General features: G+C 55.4%; 1 protein-coding gene across 1 annotated transcript; it reads right to left on the bottom strand.

Moving 5' to 3' along the window:
• Positions 1-1159: 1159 nt before the first annotated feature.
• On the bottom strand, positions 1160-15130 carry ITIH3 (inter-alpha-trypsin inhibitor heavy chain 3). Its single transcript, XM_050778485.1, is given in 23 exon segments — positions 1160-1407; positions 1739-1850; positions 2044-2216; positions 2842-3046; positions 3543-3656; positions 3811-3846; positions 4104-4136; positions 4561-4674; positions 5202-5210; positions 5935-6089; positions 7080-7219; positions 7367-7552; positions 8735-8916; positions 9219-9344; positions 9960-10128; positions 10395-10511; positions 10791-10916; positions 11957-12070; positions 12622-12784; positions 13046-13150; positions 13241-13407; positions 14268-14288; positions 14999-15130. Coding segments are annotated over 23 exon segments (2790 nt in total). The 5' UTR covers positions 15092-15130; the 3' UTR covers positions 1160-1277.
• Between the last annotated feature and the right edge of the window lie 1335 nt (positions 15131-16465).

Here is a 16465-nt window from a genome sequence, read left to right as displayed (position 1 = left end):
GCTAGAGAGTCCATAGGAGGGACCTTGGTCATGGTTCCAAGAGCCAAGGATGGAAGATGTCATTTGTAGGGATTTAGTCTGCGAGTGGTGATCACATCTGCTCTGTAAAAAGCTCTCTATGGGAAGCAGTAGAGGAAGCAGGGAGACTCAGGAAGTGGCAATTGCAGGTGTCCAGGTGGGAGAGAGTTGTCCAGACTGGAGAGGTCTCAAAGCCCCTTGTCCAGGAACCTCTCTCTGACCCTCTACCCCACCACAGACTCATTGGGAGGATACAACAAGTGGTCATCGTAAGGTACAATCAGAGGATCCCAGAGATGCCTGGCCCAGCTGAAGACAAACTTGAGCACTCATGAAAATAGGAACTGGATTACTCAACTGTACCCCCAGATCGTGGCCCAGGGTATTGTGTTTATCTGCTGAATTGATGGATGGGTACGTGGGTGGATGGGTGGGTGAATTGATGGTTGGATGGATGGATGGATGGATGGATGGATGGACAAATGGAGAGATGGACAGATGGTAGGATGGATGGGTGGACAGATGCATAGTTGGATGGTGAATAGGTAGCTGGGGGATGAATGGATGAATGGACAGATGGTCAGAGGGATGGATAGATAGGTTGATGGGTGGATGCATGCATGGTAGAGGAACAGACAGATGGATGAGTGGATGCATGGGTGAACAGATGGTGGAATGGTGAATGGGTGGGTGGGTGGATGAATGGATGGATGGGTGGAGGGATGGGTGGATGGATGGTGGGTAGATGGATGGATAGATGGAAGGGTGGCTGACATCCCCATTTAGATGTGGGCTGTGTCTGCACTGGAGTATTATCTACTTCTAAAGGTCCTGATTGGAGCTCCTGAGCTGGGACCATTTACTTATCTTATGACTTTCCTGGATACTGAAATACATTCAACCCTTCCTGACTTCTCAGAGCCCCTTTCCTTCAGAGTCAGTTCTTTATTTTTCCCCCAAGCTGTCATACATTTGACTCCCTAAAGTTCCAGTCCAACCAACTCTGTCTCTCAGCTGTGTCAGTGGAGAGGCCCAAGAAGTTGCCTTCCTGCTAACCATCCCCTTTTTTGAGCTGCCATGGGTCCCAGCTGCCTGTTCCCTGGAGCAGAGGCTCATGAAAGCATGTAGAGGCTGGCAACTGTCTGGTCTCAACCTTGGACTTTATTTTCCCAGCCCCTCCCACAGGCCCCTCTCTGTGCCCAGGTTCCAGATGCCACAAAATCTGGGCCATCCATCCCAACAGGAGCTGGCGTGTCTACTCAAAACAGGTTGGGGACAATGTAGTCGGTGTGGACACCATCAATCAGCCCTTCTCCGTTGTTGTGGACGAACCAGCAGACAACCTTCGTGCCAATGCTGACATCCTTTCTGTAATCTTTCTGGGAGCCTCTGGGGAAAGAGGAGAGATGCTGCAATACTTGGGGTGGGGAAGATGGGTGCCAGGCTCTCCGACCTGAGATTGAAAAAGGGTGGGAAGTTGGCAATTCTAACAGCCCAGAATTCTTTGGTCAAGAATGAAGTTACATGATTATTCTTTCTCAGAAGCCAAGTTTGGGCTTTTTCTTGATTAGGAAGAGCCTGGTAGGGGCCAAGACCTCAAAGAGAAACAAGGGTACCCCACAGAAGACAAAAGCCCACCAGACTAATGTGCCTGGGCAGCGGGGGCTCCTTCCTCCTCCACCTTGCTGAGCAGGTGAGGGTGTTGGAGAAGTCTCCTCACCTAGTGACAGTCAGCTGATGGTTCTTCACCACCAATGTGGCATCTGGCTTTGTGGGGTCAGAGCCTGGCCGGATGTCAGAGACTTTAAAGTCAAAGGGTTGGAAGAATTGCCCTGGTAAGAAAAACATTCATGCTGTCAGACCCTGGCCATTGCCACGGGCAATGTGGCCACTGGCCTTTTAGGGTTTATGCAAGGGCTGAATGGGGTGTTGTAAGCTGGGTACGGGATGGCTAGGAAGGCCTTGTGTATTTCTTTCCCATGCTGCTCTCAGGCCTGAACAGCCTGCAGTCTGAACACTTCATACCCAGCAGCCCATGCGTCTGTGCTGACATCCGGTGACTGTCCACCACGTAGAAGCCTAGAAAGTCACGGTGGACAGGATGTTTCTTCCACACCTGGTGTAGGACGACCACAAAGGTAACCCCATCTCCAAAGGAGACCACCATGTTCTTCTTCCTGTTGATCATCATGGATAGCCTACGAAAGGAGGCCAGAAAGTGGCTGTGGGGCCAGTGGCTGTGACACTGGGCATCTGACTCAAGGGTATCTTGTGTACAAGGCACCTGAGGGCCCACAGACTCTAGAAACTATCTCAGGAGTGTTGGAAAGAGGTTGCCTCATGCACACTGTCTCCCCTCCCGTGAGTGGATCCTTGTGTGTCTATAAGTGGGAAAGAGATGGCTGGCCTATGAGTTTGGAGGCCTGTGGTCCAGCCCCAGGTCAGTCACTGACTTCCTGAATGACACTGGGCAGGCTTCACACCTTCTCTGAGTCTCAGTGGGAGACTGTGGGGGATCTGAAGACAAGAGAGCTAAGAAGATGAGCAGCTACAGAAGAGGCAAAAGGCGGCCATTATCACCTAATGCCTTCACCCAACCAGCTGAACTGTGCAGCTACCAATTCTGGCTCTGACAGGGCCCCAGGGTTTGGTTGGGGGCCACTATGGTCACCCTCCCCTGTGGCAGGAGACTGGATTCTGGGGCCTCTGATCTTTCCTGTGACCTCCATGGGTCTCCTGTCCTGGGATTTGTCTAAATCCCTCAAGAACCTCCTTAGACCCTCAGCCTGTAGTCCACGTTGGAGACCTTGTAGGGGAGCTTACCCATCCTGCGTGACCGTGACTGTGTCCAGCCAGCTGAAAGTGCTCGGCACGGCCCTGTTCCACAGGGTGATCTTCTCCGTCGTCACCTCCACCTGGAAATCCATCTGAGCATTGGCAATGCCCAGTTTTCCAAAGTAAGTCTTTCTGGTCTTGGAGTCAGGGCTGCTTCTCTTGTCACCGACGATCTGCCCGTTAACTGTGAGGCCTGCCAGAGGGATGGGGCGGGGAGAGAGACCAGCAAGAACTCTGAGTCCAGATTGCCTTTAGGGGTGTGCCTTCCTCTTCAACCAGACTAGCTGAGCTAGGGCAGCAGAGTGGGGGCCACAAGAGAGACCAGGACTTCAGAGCCCAAGCCTGTTGTTTCCTAGACACTCTAGGTTTGGGTCATGCTGGAACATTGTGGGTCTGCCCCTTGCCTGGGCCAGGGAGTGTTGTTCAGAGAAAAACTATTCCCCAGACACAGGCTGGGTCCTACCCTAGGCCCAGGCGGCCCATTCACTCTAATCATCTCCCAATAGTGCTAGCATGCGGGGCTGAGTGAGCCTGTGGCCCTGGGCACTCCCCACCCCCAGGGGTTTCTCTGCATGTGAAGACGATGCCTTACTGGGCAGAGTGAAAACCTGGTCCATGTGCCTACCTGGTGGCACCCAAGCCCTCCCAGGAAGAGCCTCCTGGCCCCGGCCCTAGCCCACAAGCTTCACCTGTGACTGGGTCCTGAATAAGGCGCAGTACGGTGCCTGGGGCTTCATTGATGTTGAAGCAGAGGGCATCGTCTTTCTCTGGAACTTGGATGATGAAGTGGGGGTCCCCATCCACTGGTGACACATTAGAGAAGGGGCTGACTCCCGGGGCCTCTCATCATACCTGGGGCCTCCCCCAGCCTTCTGGCCTCCATGGACTCAACTCCAAGACAGGCAGGAGCACATGCCCAAGCCCCTGAGCCTTCCCCAGGAGCAGCCAGGGACTCACCGTAGTAGTAGGGGTTTTGAGGAGGCTGGTAGCTGGCTGCAGATACAAGGAGAGAGGGGGCTGAGCTAAGCAAGTGGCCCTGGGAGGTGCCCGACGACCTCCATGGGCGTTCAGCTCATGTCCCTCCCCTTCCTGCTCTCTAATGCCATTGCCCTCCCACCCCTCAGTCTCCTCAGGGCACACTGTCCATCTGCCCGTCCTGGAGGGCTGAGTGAGTAGCCACGGCGGAGGGACACGTGGCAGGGGCAGGCTCTAAGCAGTGGGCGGAGGGGCAGCCGCCAGCGTGTACTCACTCAGGTAGGACATCGCGGGGCTCACCGGTGTGGCTGAAAAGAAGCCAAAGGGCAGTCCTGAGCAGGGTCTAGGGGTTCCTTCTCCCCCAGCCCTGTCCTTTCTGCCTGTTTTAGTGCTGCTGGGCCCCAACACTGGCAGATACAGGTGGAGATGTGACCCCAAAGATTAGGCTTTAGAAATGGGGCACATCCAGGGAAATCCTTTATGGGACTGGTGGCAATAGGATATGATTTTAATGTTGGGGCAGGGCTTTCTGATGTGGCTGAGATGCAAGCCATTAAGTCATCAGCTTCTTGAGTAATGCTTACAGCAAACATCTGCCCCACCCCTGGGCTTCCCACCGCCTAGTTGGGGTGAGTGAGGCGCACGGCTGTCTGTTGCTTCTTAGTAGTAAACACCCACCCATACGTGCACACAGGCACACACATATGCGTGCGCATGCATATATGTACTCACGTGCACCGGTACGTTTGTCAGGGCCATTCTGAGGGGAAAGTGATGGCCCAGTCCAAATGTGCCCTGCTTATAGATGGAGGTGGGGCAGGCCAGTAGCGGCTGGGGAGGCCCTGCCTAGTGGCAGGGAGTCTGTGAGGTTCCAGTTTTGTGGAGAGAGAGGCACAGAGGACTGTGATCCCCAGCAATCCCCAGCATGGGCACTGGGGCCAGACTGCCTTGACCTAAGTACCAGCTTGGCCATCTGCTGAGTCTGTGAGCAAATAGACTGAGCAAATTAACCCCTCTGTGCCCCAGTTTCCCCATTGTAAAATGGGGATCATAAAAGGACCCTCTCGGAGAGTTGCTACGGGATTAATGAAGTATAAACAACTGACATGCTAAATTGCTCATTTTTACAGGTCACAGATACTGTCATACTGCTTGTCTCTCCCTGGGCAAGGGAAGCCACTCCCAATTAACTTACAGGGATCCTCAGGCTCAGAGAGGGGCAGAGTCATGATTTGGCAATAGGGCTGGGCCTGAGCCCAGGTGTCCCCAGTGTGCCCCCATGGCTGGGGGTTCTATCTTGCTTGGAAAGGCCTCCTCAGTTCTCTCTTGTCTCCCTTCCATAATGTCCACCCCAGTGGCTGGCTAAAGCTTACCTTCTGCATCTGCAGGTGCAGCGAGGGAGGAAGAGGAGAAATGCATTAGAAGACACAGGGCACTGGTGAGCAAGGACCAGAGCTGGCTGCTTGGCGAACCAGCCCTAGGCTGTGGGCCTCCCAGCAGCCAGCTGTTCCCCCACTGGGTGTCCCCTGGAACTAGGAGTTCCTGGAAGCCAGAGGCCTGGAAGCCAGAAGCTCTTTGCCTCCCATGTCTCCCAATGCCAATCCCCCACCACCACACACACACCCTGTGCCTAGGTGCAGTGGGCATTTGGGATCCCCCGTTGAGTAGTGCAGTCTGGGGTCTGGTTGAGGGGTCCCAGCCTCCAGCTCTCAGGGACTCTTCCCCTAACAGTCTCTAGGTGCCTGGTAGTCTGCTCCAGGCCTAACTTTCATATTGGAAATGCTTCTTCTTGTCTAACTAAGCCCTTCCATGCTGCAGCCTCAGTCCTTTTCCTTGCAATGTCCCCTGAGCAGTGTGCCCCTTTACTCACATCCCTTTAGAGGTGCAGAGGCTCCTATTCACCCCACACCCCACTGTCCATACAGACTGCTTCACACTGCACCCCACTCTCCCCAGCCCATGGCCAGTTTTCCTTCAGATGTCCCACTTCAGCAGGTCTGGGTCTCCCCAGCCTGGCCCACTCCTCCACTGGACACTCAGGGATGCTATCCAGCGCAGGGTCCTAGAGGGAGGCCTCCGGGTTCCGGCCTCCATCCCTATCCCCACCTTCCCCAGGCTTGTCGGCGATGGCCCTCTCATCCTCGTTGTCCTCAGGCTTGGTCACCACCATGGAGGTCAGTGGAGTCACAAAGTGATACTTGAGGGACAGGTCCAGGGCCTGGGCCGTGAGGTTCTCCTTCTCCTCGCCATGGGCGTTCTTGCTGTGAGGAGGGGCCAGTCAGGAGGACAGCCTGGAGAGCAGCATCCTGCCCGCTTCCCCTGCACTGGAGCGCTGGACGCAGCTGGGGATCCCCACTCCACCTACCCCAGGGTACAGCCCAGTTGGGCTCGGAGAAGACTGGCTCACAACTCCCTGGGGCATGTGAACAAGCCCTGTTTCCTCACTGGGCCTTGGTTTCCCCATGTATAAAACATAAGGGCCGGCTGGGCATGGTGGCTCACACCTGTAATCCCAGCACTTTAGGAGGCTGAGGCGGGTGAATCACCTGAGGTCAGGAGTTCGAGACAAGCCTGGCCAACATGGTGAAACCCCGTCTCTTACTAAAAATGCAAAAATTAGCCAGGCGTGGTGGTGCATGCCTGTAATCCCAGCTACTCGGGAGGCTGAGGCAGGAGAATTGCTTGAACCCAGGAGGCGGAGGTTGTAGTGAGCTGAGATCGCGCCATTGCATTCCAGCCTGGGTGACGGAACGAGACCCCATCTCAAAAATAAATAAATAAATAAAATAAGGGGCTACAACAGCCACTCGCAATGGTGTCCATGTGCGGAGTACTCAGCTAGATTGTGTACTAAAGGCTTCGCAGGCTAATCCCACCCACACCAACACAACCCTCTCAGTGGGTTAGTGTTGACCCTCAGCTCTGCCCTCTGAACACTGAGGACTGGGATCCCAGCCTTCAGTTCCACTCAGTCTCACCACCCCTGGGCCATGCCCAGTGTGGGGAGCAGGGTGCTGAGGACCCCCTTACCCCAGGGCACTCACAGGCTGCTGGCCACGGAGCTTGCCCGCTTGAGCCTTGGGGCTGCCAGGATGGGGAGTGGCGGCCTGGGGTTCCTTACAGGCTGCTCTACAGACAGTTCCTGGACTGGGCCAAGAAGAGGGCAGCACCGCTGGGACTGCGCACTGGGGTGCCCTTCTGTTGGAGCCCAGCCAGGGGTAGGCACAGGTGGGGGCTGGGGCTCTGCTTACCGCTTCTCCAGCAGCTGCTCGATGGTGAGATAGGCCCAGAGCCGCTCAATGTAATTCCCGAAGATGTAGTCCCGCTCCTGCAGGGCCTTCTCCATCTCCTTCATGTCCACCTCCTCTGTGAAGGTCAGGTCGTTGGCGGCCTGGGGTGGGGGTGGAAGGAGGCAAGGGGCTGGAGGCCTGGGTGGGTCAGGTTCAGGGGCCACCACTCCTGGACCTTCACGAGGCCAGAGCCCCACCACTGCTGATACCCCATCCCCATCACATTTCCAGGCCCTGTCCCCACTCACCCCATGGCCCTTCACATCCGCCTTAAAGCTGTTCACGTCCTCGCCCACCAGGCGCCCAGCCACCACAATCTCAGAGCCGTCATAGAAGTGCTGGTAAGTGTTCTGGGTGAGGCCCAGGATGGCATTCTCGGGGTACTCCATCTCCACACCTGTCAGCAGTGGGTTGGCCACCTCCTCATAGAAGCCCTGAAGTTCAAACAGGGCCGGTCATCTCAAGCCCCAGGTCAGGCTCCCACCGATGCTGCAGCTGGGCATCCGCGCCCCAGGGCTGGGCCCGCCTTGGCTCCTAATGCTCACTCTGCCTGTCCCTGACTGCATCCTTTAGTCTGTGGGGGCCACCCCACCGCAACTCCCTGCTCCCAGGTAGACACAGGGAAGACTAGAAACAACAGATTTAGAAGTATTTCCTATTAAAAAAAGAAATATGAAAGGACAGAGTTCTTGGCACAAAGAAAGTATTTAAGGAATGTCTATTGGAATGAAAGCAAGAAGGAGAAAAGGAAGTAAAGAGAGGCAGATGAGAAGGTGATGTGTACATGAGCGCAGAGATCCGGAGACAGAGGAGAGAAGGGATGGGGTGGCTGCCCTGCAGAGGTGGAGATGCCGTTACCTGCCTAAAGCAGGAACAAAATTGCCAGATTCAGCAAATACAAAGACAGGACATGCAGCTACGCTGAAGGTCAAATAAACAATGAGTAATTTTTTAGTGTAGGTATGTCTGTTATGGGTTGAATAGTGTACTCCTAAAATTCAAACTTATTTGGAGACAGAGTCTACAAAATAAGGTCATGAGTGTGGGCCCCAATCCAATATGATTGATGTCCTTATTAAAAGGGGAGTTGGACACAGACATCCAGAGGGAAGATGTGTGCAGACACAGGGAGAAGACAGCCATTGATAAGCCATGGAGAAAAGGAAAGAGGCCTAGAACAGATCTGCCCTCATAACCCTCAGAAGGAACCAACCCACTGCCACATGGATCTAGGACGTCCAGGCTCTGGAACTGGGAGATAATATGTTTCTCTCATTGAAGCCACTTGGTACTTAGGGATGGCAGCCACAGTACACTAATATGAAGTCCTGTGCAATACTTCGGGCATACTTACACTACAAAAATTCGTTATTTATCAGAAATTCATATTGAACCAGATGTCCTATGTTTGCTCTGATAATCCTACTGAAGAAGCAGGCCTGTTGTGTAGCCCAAGGACAAAATCAGAATCCTTATTGATGGGTAAGAGATAGTCAGAGGTGGATTTTGACCCAAGAGGAAGCTCTTCCTAATAACTAAAACTGTCACCTTATGGAGCAGCTGTCTGAGGAAGTAGTGAGCTCCTTATGCCCGGAAGTGTGCAAGACAAGGTGTACCTGCAACTGCAGATCGGCATCGGAGTCCTCATAAATGCGCCGGGCAAACCCATGGTTCTCCAGGGCCATGTTCTCCAGGAAGTTATAATTCAGATTGTTGCCAAAGCCCAGGTTATACAAGGGGAACTTGCCCCCGATGGCGTTCCGCACATTCTCTTGGATTTTTTCAGGTCTGCTCTCACCTGTTGGAGAAAGGGGTATTCATAGTCCCCAGGGCTGGGGCTGGTCTAGACCAGCTGTGTCTGGGGAGACCGGACTCCTGCACATGCAGAGTTGGTGGAGTCACAACCAGGAGCCCTTGTGGGGCAGATGGTGGAGAGCCCTGGCAGAGAGAGGCAGGACCCTGCCCTTGAGGGAAGGGAGAGGCAGACCACAGGGAACCCAGGGAAGAGCTACCTCAGGTTTTCCAACGAGCCAGCTACAGAGCCAGGAGCAACAGCCAAGTGCTCCAGCCCTAGCTCAAAGCCATGCCCATGCTCCTCACCAACATTGGCATCCCCATCAGTCAGCATGATGACGATGGAGGTGCTCCTCTCCGGGACTCTGTGCTCCTCTCGGGCCTTGTTCAGCATACTGATGCCCCTCAGCAGCCCATCATTGATGTTGGTCACTGGGACACAGACAGACAGCACCGTGGGAGGGTGTCCTCAGGGTGCCAGTGTGCAGAAAGGCTGGAGCGGAGGAGGCTGGGACAGCCGGCCCCACTCATGTGCCCAAGAACCCTATCTGCCAGCCCATGGTGGTACTCAGCAAACAATGAATGAACCAGCGCGTGAACAAACAAACAACTTCCACTTTCAAATGGGGATGAAAGGGTTGCCAGAAGATGAGAAGCACATGGTGATTGTGAAAGCCCTTTGGCAAACAGTTGGACGGACTCCCAGCCCCTCTTGCTGGGAGGAGAGGGGAGTGTGTAGACATCATGTGTCATATTCCATATGAAACAGGGCCAAGAAGAAGGGTTCTCTGTGGCCTTATCTTGCTGGGACTTGTGAGATACCAGGATCATGGATTAGAAACAGAAAGAATGAGTTTCCCTGGACCACAGAGAAGACAACCGATATCCTGTCTTCAAGCCTGAGGACCATCCACTTCCACCTCTACCCCAGCTCGGATCTTCAGGACCTGAGACCAGCAGAGTCCCTGCCCTAACAGGGGGGTTGCAGGCTGCTCAGGGACAGAGGGAGGCACCACTAGAGCACATGGGCTCTGGCTCTGCTCTTACTTCCTTTATCCTCCATGCTCTTCACAAACGTCTTGGCCTCCTGGAGGTTCTCGGGCGTGGCCTGGACTAAGTGCTCTTTCCATGTGGACACATCTCCACTGAACAGGATGAAATTCAGATAGTCTTCCTCCTTCATATCTTCCAGGATTCTGAGAAGGGCCTCCTTTGTCTGGAGGAGAGAGAGACAAAGAGCTGGGAGAAGCCGCAGCAGAGAGTGAAGTCCCTTCTCCGCTCAGCAGGCGGTGCAGCCCACGCCATCTGCACCAGCGAGCTCTGCCTGAGGCTTGCCACAGAAGCGGGCAGAGGCCGTGAGCCTTCTCTTATCCTGTCTCCTTTCTCCTCATTCACCACAAGGATCAGCTTTTTCCACTTAAAAAAAAATCTCCTCTACTCCCTACTCCCCCGAGCCCTGGCTGTGCCACTGGGGCTGATTACCTGCTCTAATTTCCGACCAGCCATGGAGCCGCTGATATCAATCACGAAGGCCACATTCTTAGGCACCACTGGAAGGCCTTGCGGTGCAAAGAAGTGCACGAAGTAGCCATTGACTATCTGGAAAGTGGGGAGAGAGATGGAGGCCAGTGTCCTTTTAGCAACACCACATTGACTATTCTTGCAGGTAGAAGTCAGACATTTACCAGCCCAAGAAAAAGACGTTCCTATCCCACCCTCTAGGGGGTGCTGCACCAGGCTCTAGGCCATCAGCGGTCCCATATCCTATAGGAAAACAGCCTTGGGCTGAGGACCCAGGGTGATGGCACTGGATGCAGCTGCAGCCTCTCCCCACCAGCCCTCGCCCCACCGGGATGATGAATCGGCCAGCCTGGGTACCTGCACGTTGCCAGGAGATTCTCTGTTCACGTCATAGGTGATGGTGAAATCTCCATTGAGGAGGGAGTCTGTACAGGTTGGGCATGAACGCTGTTGGTCTAAGCTGGGCTTGAAGGACACATGGCCCTAAGGGATGGAGATGAAAGACCTTGCTCAGCTCGGCCAGGGCCTGCCCACTGGCAGATCTCAGTCCTTAGCTGAGGGAGCAGACGTGCAGCCTCACAGGGAGGAGCCCTTAGCAGCACAGAAGCTAGCCAAGAGCTGGAGGCCTGGGCAGCCCTGCCTGCCGGCGGCGTGCTCTGCAGCTCCCAGGACTCACTGGAAGGCACTGTTTACCATTCTCCAGCCGTTCTGAGCACTGCTCTTCCCCTTGGAGATCAGGGCTCCTGGCGGGGCACAGGCCTTGTCTGAGTCAGCTTCCAGCTCCCTTTGTCTTGGCCTCACACACCCATTAGCCCAGCCTACCTTGGAGCTCAGCACTGAGAAGCTACTTAGGAAAGGGGTAGCTTCCCATTAAAAGGAATTTCTTGTAGGGTGGTTTGGAATTTTGCTGTGTGGGTGCCAAGAGGAGGGGAGGGAGAAAGGAGGAGAATGGGGAGAAGGAGGGTCCCTGGGCAGGATGTGGTCCTGCAGAAGCCAGCAGTCCTCTGAGTGTGTGCCCCTCGGGCCTCGCCCTAGAAGTCGTGGATGACTGGTTTGTTGTTTATACAAACATTTATTCACCCACTGTTCACAGCCATTAAGGCCCCTGGAACAGCTGGGAGCCTTGGGGACTGGAGCCAACCAGCCAGCACCAAGAATGAAGTTCTCTTTAGTCTTTCACCCCTCATTGTGGAGTCAGTAGATCTAAATGACTCCCTTGGGCCTCAGCCTCTGGGCCTGTAAAACAGGGAAGATAAGCCCTGCCCTCTCCATTTCCCAAGGGGGAACGGGACCAGGCTTTGTAAATGGCTCCTCTGGTAGGTCATTGTCAGCAGCCCCTGCCCTCAGCATCCTCGCTCCCAACCCGAGTGGGAAAGGAGGAAGGTGAGAGTTGAAGATTGATCCCCACCCCCACCCCAACACATGCATGCTTGCAGCAGCTACGCCCTGGGCTGCAGGCTTGTTCTGCTGGGGTCAATGTTCCTGTCCCCTGCACCGCCAGGTCTGAGAGACGTCTACATCACCTTTTTCCCTGAGAAGGACTTGGTGAGGGCGCTTCCCAGGAGGTCATTGGTGATGAACGAGGCCTCAGCATCCAGCATGCTGATTCCCTGAGGCTCAAAGATGTCTACGTCAATCTGAAATGGCCAAAGTAAGGAGATGTCACTTAGTGACCACAGAGGCCAGTTCCCAGAACAAGGCCAATGGGAATGAGATGGGTCTGCGGTGATGCAGGGACCCTCTGCGACAGTGCTGAGGGCGAAGCCTGGTGTCTCCCACTGGGAAAGTGACCACAGGGGCTTGGAGAAGAGTATGCTGATCCTGAGGTGTTACCACCGCCTGCCATATGCACACGAAATTCCACCACTGACGCTTTTCCTTTGGCTTTCAGCTTTGAGGTAGGAAAAAATGCCCATGTGCCCAGTGAGAAGCCTTACAGAGGCACTTGCTGGTGTTGCCCTAGAGGGCCCAGCAGGGAATCTGCATCTGTGGAGTCCGTCCCAGCCTCTTCCCCTCGCCCCTAGATGCTGGGGTCAGAACCACTGAATTCCTCCAGCCTTCCCAGCCAAGGGAGGGGGATGCGGTGAGGCAGAACTTTTGCGTTTTTGACCCCCGCCTGAGACTGCCCCATGGGCCAGTTCCTGCATCCCGCTGCCATCCCCCCAGGGCTGCAGGGGCGGTTGATTACCTCGAAGTGTTTGATCAGTTGCTTAGGCTGGACCTTGAGGTACATCTCGTACTTGCCCTTGTGCCTCTTCAGGAGCTCCTCGTAGGTTAGTTCGAAGGTGACTTTGCTGCCTGCAGCCACGTTGACTGAGACGGTGAACTTCTCCAGCTTCCTCCCAGAGGCCCTGAACAGGGTTCGAGATGGTGACTCCCTCAAAGACTGCAGGAGCCCACCCTTCTGTGGCCCTCGGCCCCAGGCCCAGCCCTTTGGTGAGGGAGATCCCTAACCGTTCTGAGCCTCGCTTGCCTCAGCCTCAACATGAGATAATGGCAAAATCATGGGCACATTTTGCTATAACAATAATAATAGCTGTTGTTGCTGTTTGTAGCCCTGAAGGCCCTTGAATCCCAGACATTCTCCCCAAGGCCTGGGAGTCCATGCTTACTTGACCAAGCCAGCCGTCTTGCCCTGGGATACAGCCTTTTCATACTGCTTCTTGGCAACTTCCTTCTCCTTGACATTCCCAGGGTAGGTAACGCCGTCGATGGTCCTGCAGTGAAAGAGAGTTGGGGTTGGGGGGATCACACTGGGCCAGACCCCCGTTCCCGAGCCCAGAGCCAACAGCCATGGTGGTACCCACAAGGTGAAGTTGGTGATGAAGGCTGTCTTGGGCAGCTCCACATCAAAGGAAACCTCCTTGGCTGTGTCTGCACGGTTGACCGCTCTTGTGGTGACAACATTGTGAGCAAAACGGGAGGTCACCTTGGAGTTGATTTTGGTACTGTAGACCTCGACGCCATTGGCCACCTTTGGGGAGGTGGGTGGAGAATCAGCCAGACTGGGACACTCTAGAACCAGGTTTGTAACCCAGCCACCTCCCTTGCAAACTCCCTTGCAGGCTCTGAGGCCCCTGCCCGGCACACAACCCTCATCCTGCAGGTCTCCTACATTGGAAGACTTGGCGGCGTCCCCAGTCTCCATGTTCTGGCGGCCACCATTATTTGGATGCTTGTCCTGCCTCCTCAACTCTACCATCTGTTTACACACCGCTGCAGCCAGTGAGAGCTTGCCCTCCCGGGTCCTGTCACCCTGAGCTCCAGCCATGCCCGGGACACTGGCTCTGGAGCACCTGCCCCTGGCTCTTCCTGCTCATCCTCCACACCTCACACTCCCTCAAGCACACAGCCCAGCCCACCTCCTGGGTCTTTAGGTAATTGCCTCATTCTGTCTCCCAAAAAGGAACGGATTTCCTGTGCCAAGGGAAGTCTCCAGACACCCTCTTTCCAATAGGGGTGTTGGATTTTGAGAGGCTCTAGGGAGGTGTTCCAGCCCCTCCCCCTAGGGATATAAAGATGCTTCGTGAGGGTGTGGCAGGGACCGCATCACAGAGCCAGGTACCAGCAAATGCTAAGGAAGTGTCTGCAGAAGGAAGCGATGCCTGTAAGGGGCTCTCTTGGGCTACATCCTGCGCGGTTGGAGAGGTTGCCATTCTGTGGTGTGCTCTTTCCCAGGAGTCCTGCGCCGTTGGAGGCTGCCAGGGCAGGGGGCCGTTAGCTGTTTGCCAGCTGTGAGGAGTCTGCTGTTATGGCCTACACCTTCGGCGGTTGGGCAACCAGCTCCATCCTTCCCTGCCCCACTGGGTCCCACCCCCCGGTGAAAGTTCTCACCCCTTCCGGGAGGCTCCGTTTCTGAAAAAACAAAAACAAACACAAACAGAGAAATCAAGCCAAGGCCAACGCCAAGCCCTCATGGCCTGGGAGGCTCTGGGCTGAGACCAGGGATACAGTGGTGCCCTGCCTCCCACACACCTGAGTGGCCCCCGGACATAGGGCCCTCCAGAGCCACATGTCAGAGCAGGAAGAACTCTGAATAGATGGGGAAACTGAGGCCCAGAGAAGGGCAGGTCTCCAGGTTACCAGGAGAGCAGGGCAGGGGGAACTGAACCCAGAGCTCTCTTCACACCCCACTTGCCCCACCTCATTCTCTCTCCCATTCTGCCTTTCCCCCGCCCCCAGGCCCCTTTAGGCCTCCTTCCAGAGTACCCCTACCCCCGCCACACCCCACAGGGCTCAACTCAGTGTTTTGTAGAGGTTACACTCGTCTGAGACTTGAACTTTCATTGCCCCTCAGTGAAGTGCACGGTTCATGGTGCATCACTCTTTTGACAGGTGGGGAAGCTGAGGCCCAGGGAGTTTTAAGAGCCTTCCCAGGGTTAGACAGCAGGTTAGCATAGGCCTCAGCTGGAGCCCAGTTCTCTCAGTGTCCACACTACTCCCAGCGGCTTAGTGCCCAGCCCTCTGCCTCCTCTTCACTCCTCTTCTCTCAGAGGCCTTGCCCAGCATGGTGTCTTTGCCCATTCTACACCAAGACCCAGATGGCAAAGAGGGGGCAGACTTACCCCAAGCAGCAGAACGGGGCCTCTCGGGGAGCCAGAGGCTGCCAAGCCAGAGAGCAGAGCCAAGATGAGACAGGGCCACCACGCAGATGCCATTGCTGAATACTCAGGCCTGGCCCACACTCCTTATATGAGCAAGCCTGGTGTTTTCCAAGCAGGGTCAGTGACCCGCAGCGGGGGTGGGAGGAGTGGAGGCAGGAAGGGCCTCCAGGAAGCTGGGCATGGGTGGAATGACCGGTCCCTCGACGTGTCTGTCTGACAAAGCCCTGGTGGGTCTTGCCAACAGTGTTGGGGCTTCATTCCTGAGAGACCAGAGGACTTGGAAGAGGCTCCCAGGAAAGCAGAAGCTGTGTGCCAACAAATGGACCCTGGGACTTCCTGTCGTGGGTGATGGAGATGGGGTGTGGGGTTGCATTTAGAGCAAAGGGCATCTCAGCATTGTTGCCTCTTATCCCTACCACTGGGACTGCCTCTCTCTGGCCTCCTGGATTGCAGCCCCTCCCTTCTTGAGGCAGCCAGGGCATGAAACTAGACTGTCACCTGCAGGCTGGGACCTCCACAGTGAAGCCCCTCTCTCACTACCCTTCTATGGCTCCCAAGGCCCCAGGGAAAGGACACACGATGATCCCAGCAGCCCAGCTCTCTCTGTGATCTGACCCCAGCTTGCTTTTCTGAGTTTACTCTCTTGCACCAGCACACCCTCCCCTTCTGCACATATCACATCTTTCATCTCCCTGCCAGCCCCAGTGCCTCCCCTCCAGGACCCTTCCCCCGCCATCCCCTAGAGGACTATGGGACATCCCTGCTCCAAGCCCCAAGTCCCCTGAGGGCCTGCTTTGTCATGACCTTATGTTGAGGTTGGTGTGCTCAGATCTGCCTGCCCCCTCTGCACCCAGAGCTCCTGGGGGCTGAACCATGTCATGTTTCCCTCTGTGCTTCCAGGACCCAGCCAGGGACTTGGCTGCCCTCAGCCTTTTGGGGAGTCATTGCCCTAAAAGTCTGTAGTGAGGCTGGGCTCCAGCTTCCACAACAACAGGAACTTTAGAGGCAGGACCTGGTCTCAGTGGGGGCTGGGACCTCCTGAGCCGCCCCAGGACCTTGCCAGCCTAGCCCCTTCAGGGCAGCTGTTGCACGCCCACCATAGCCATGGCTTCTCTGAGCTAAGCTGACCCTGTGACCCTCCCACTGGGCAGCCTACTACTGCATGGAGTAGACAAGGATGGCTGGGTCCAGGACAACTAACTTATGGGGTGTGCAGCGGCCTCAGCTGAAAGCTCTAGTGCTGACTGGGATATGTGCAGAGAGAGTTGTTGGGAGCAGAGGAACTGAGAAGGCAGAAGGCAGAAGGCAGTAGGCAGATGCCGCGGAGCAGCGGAAGCCCTGAGGAGGGTATGGTCTAATGGCTGGAAAAGTCAGAAGCCACAGAGCAATGACAGAGAGTTGCCAAATCAGCCAGACACTATGGCTCTT

This window comes from Macaca thibetana, chromosome 2 (assembly GCF_024542745.1).
Source record: "Macaca thibetana thibetana isolate TM-01 chromosome 2, ASM2454274v1, whole genome shotgun sequence".
NCBI classification, from domain to species: domain Eukaryota; kingdom Metazoa; phylum Chordata; class Mammalia; order Primates; family Cercopithecidae; genus Macaca; species Macaca thibetana.
Note: the sequence above shows the minus strand (reverse complement) of the source record. Positions and strands in the feature narration are given on the sequence as shown.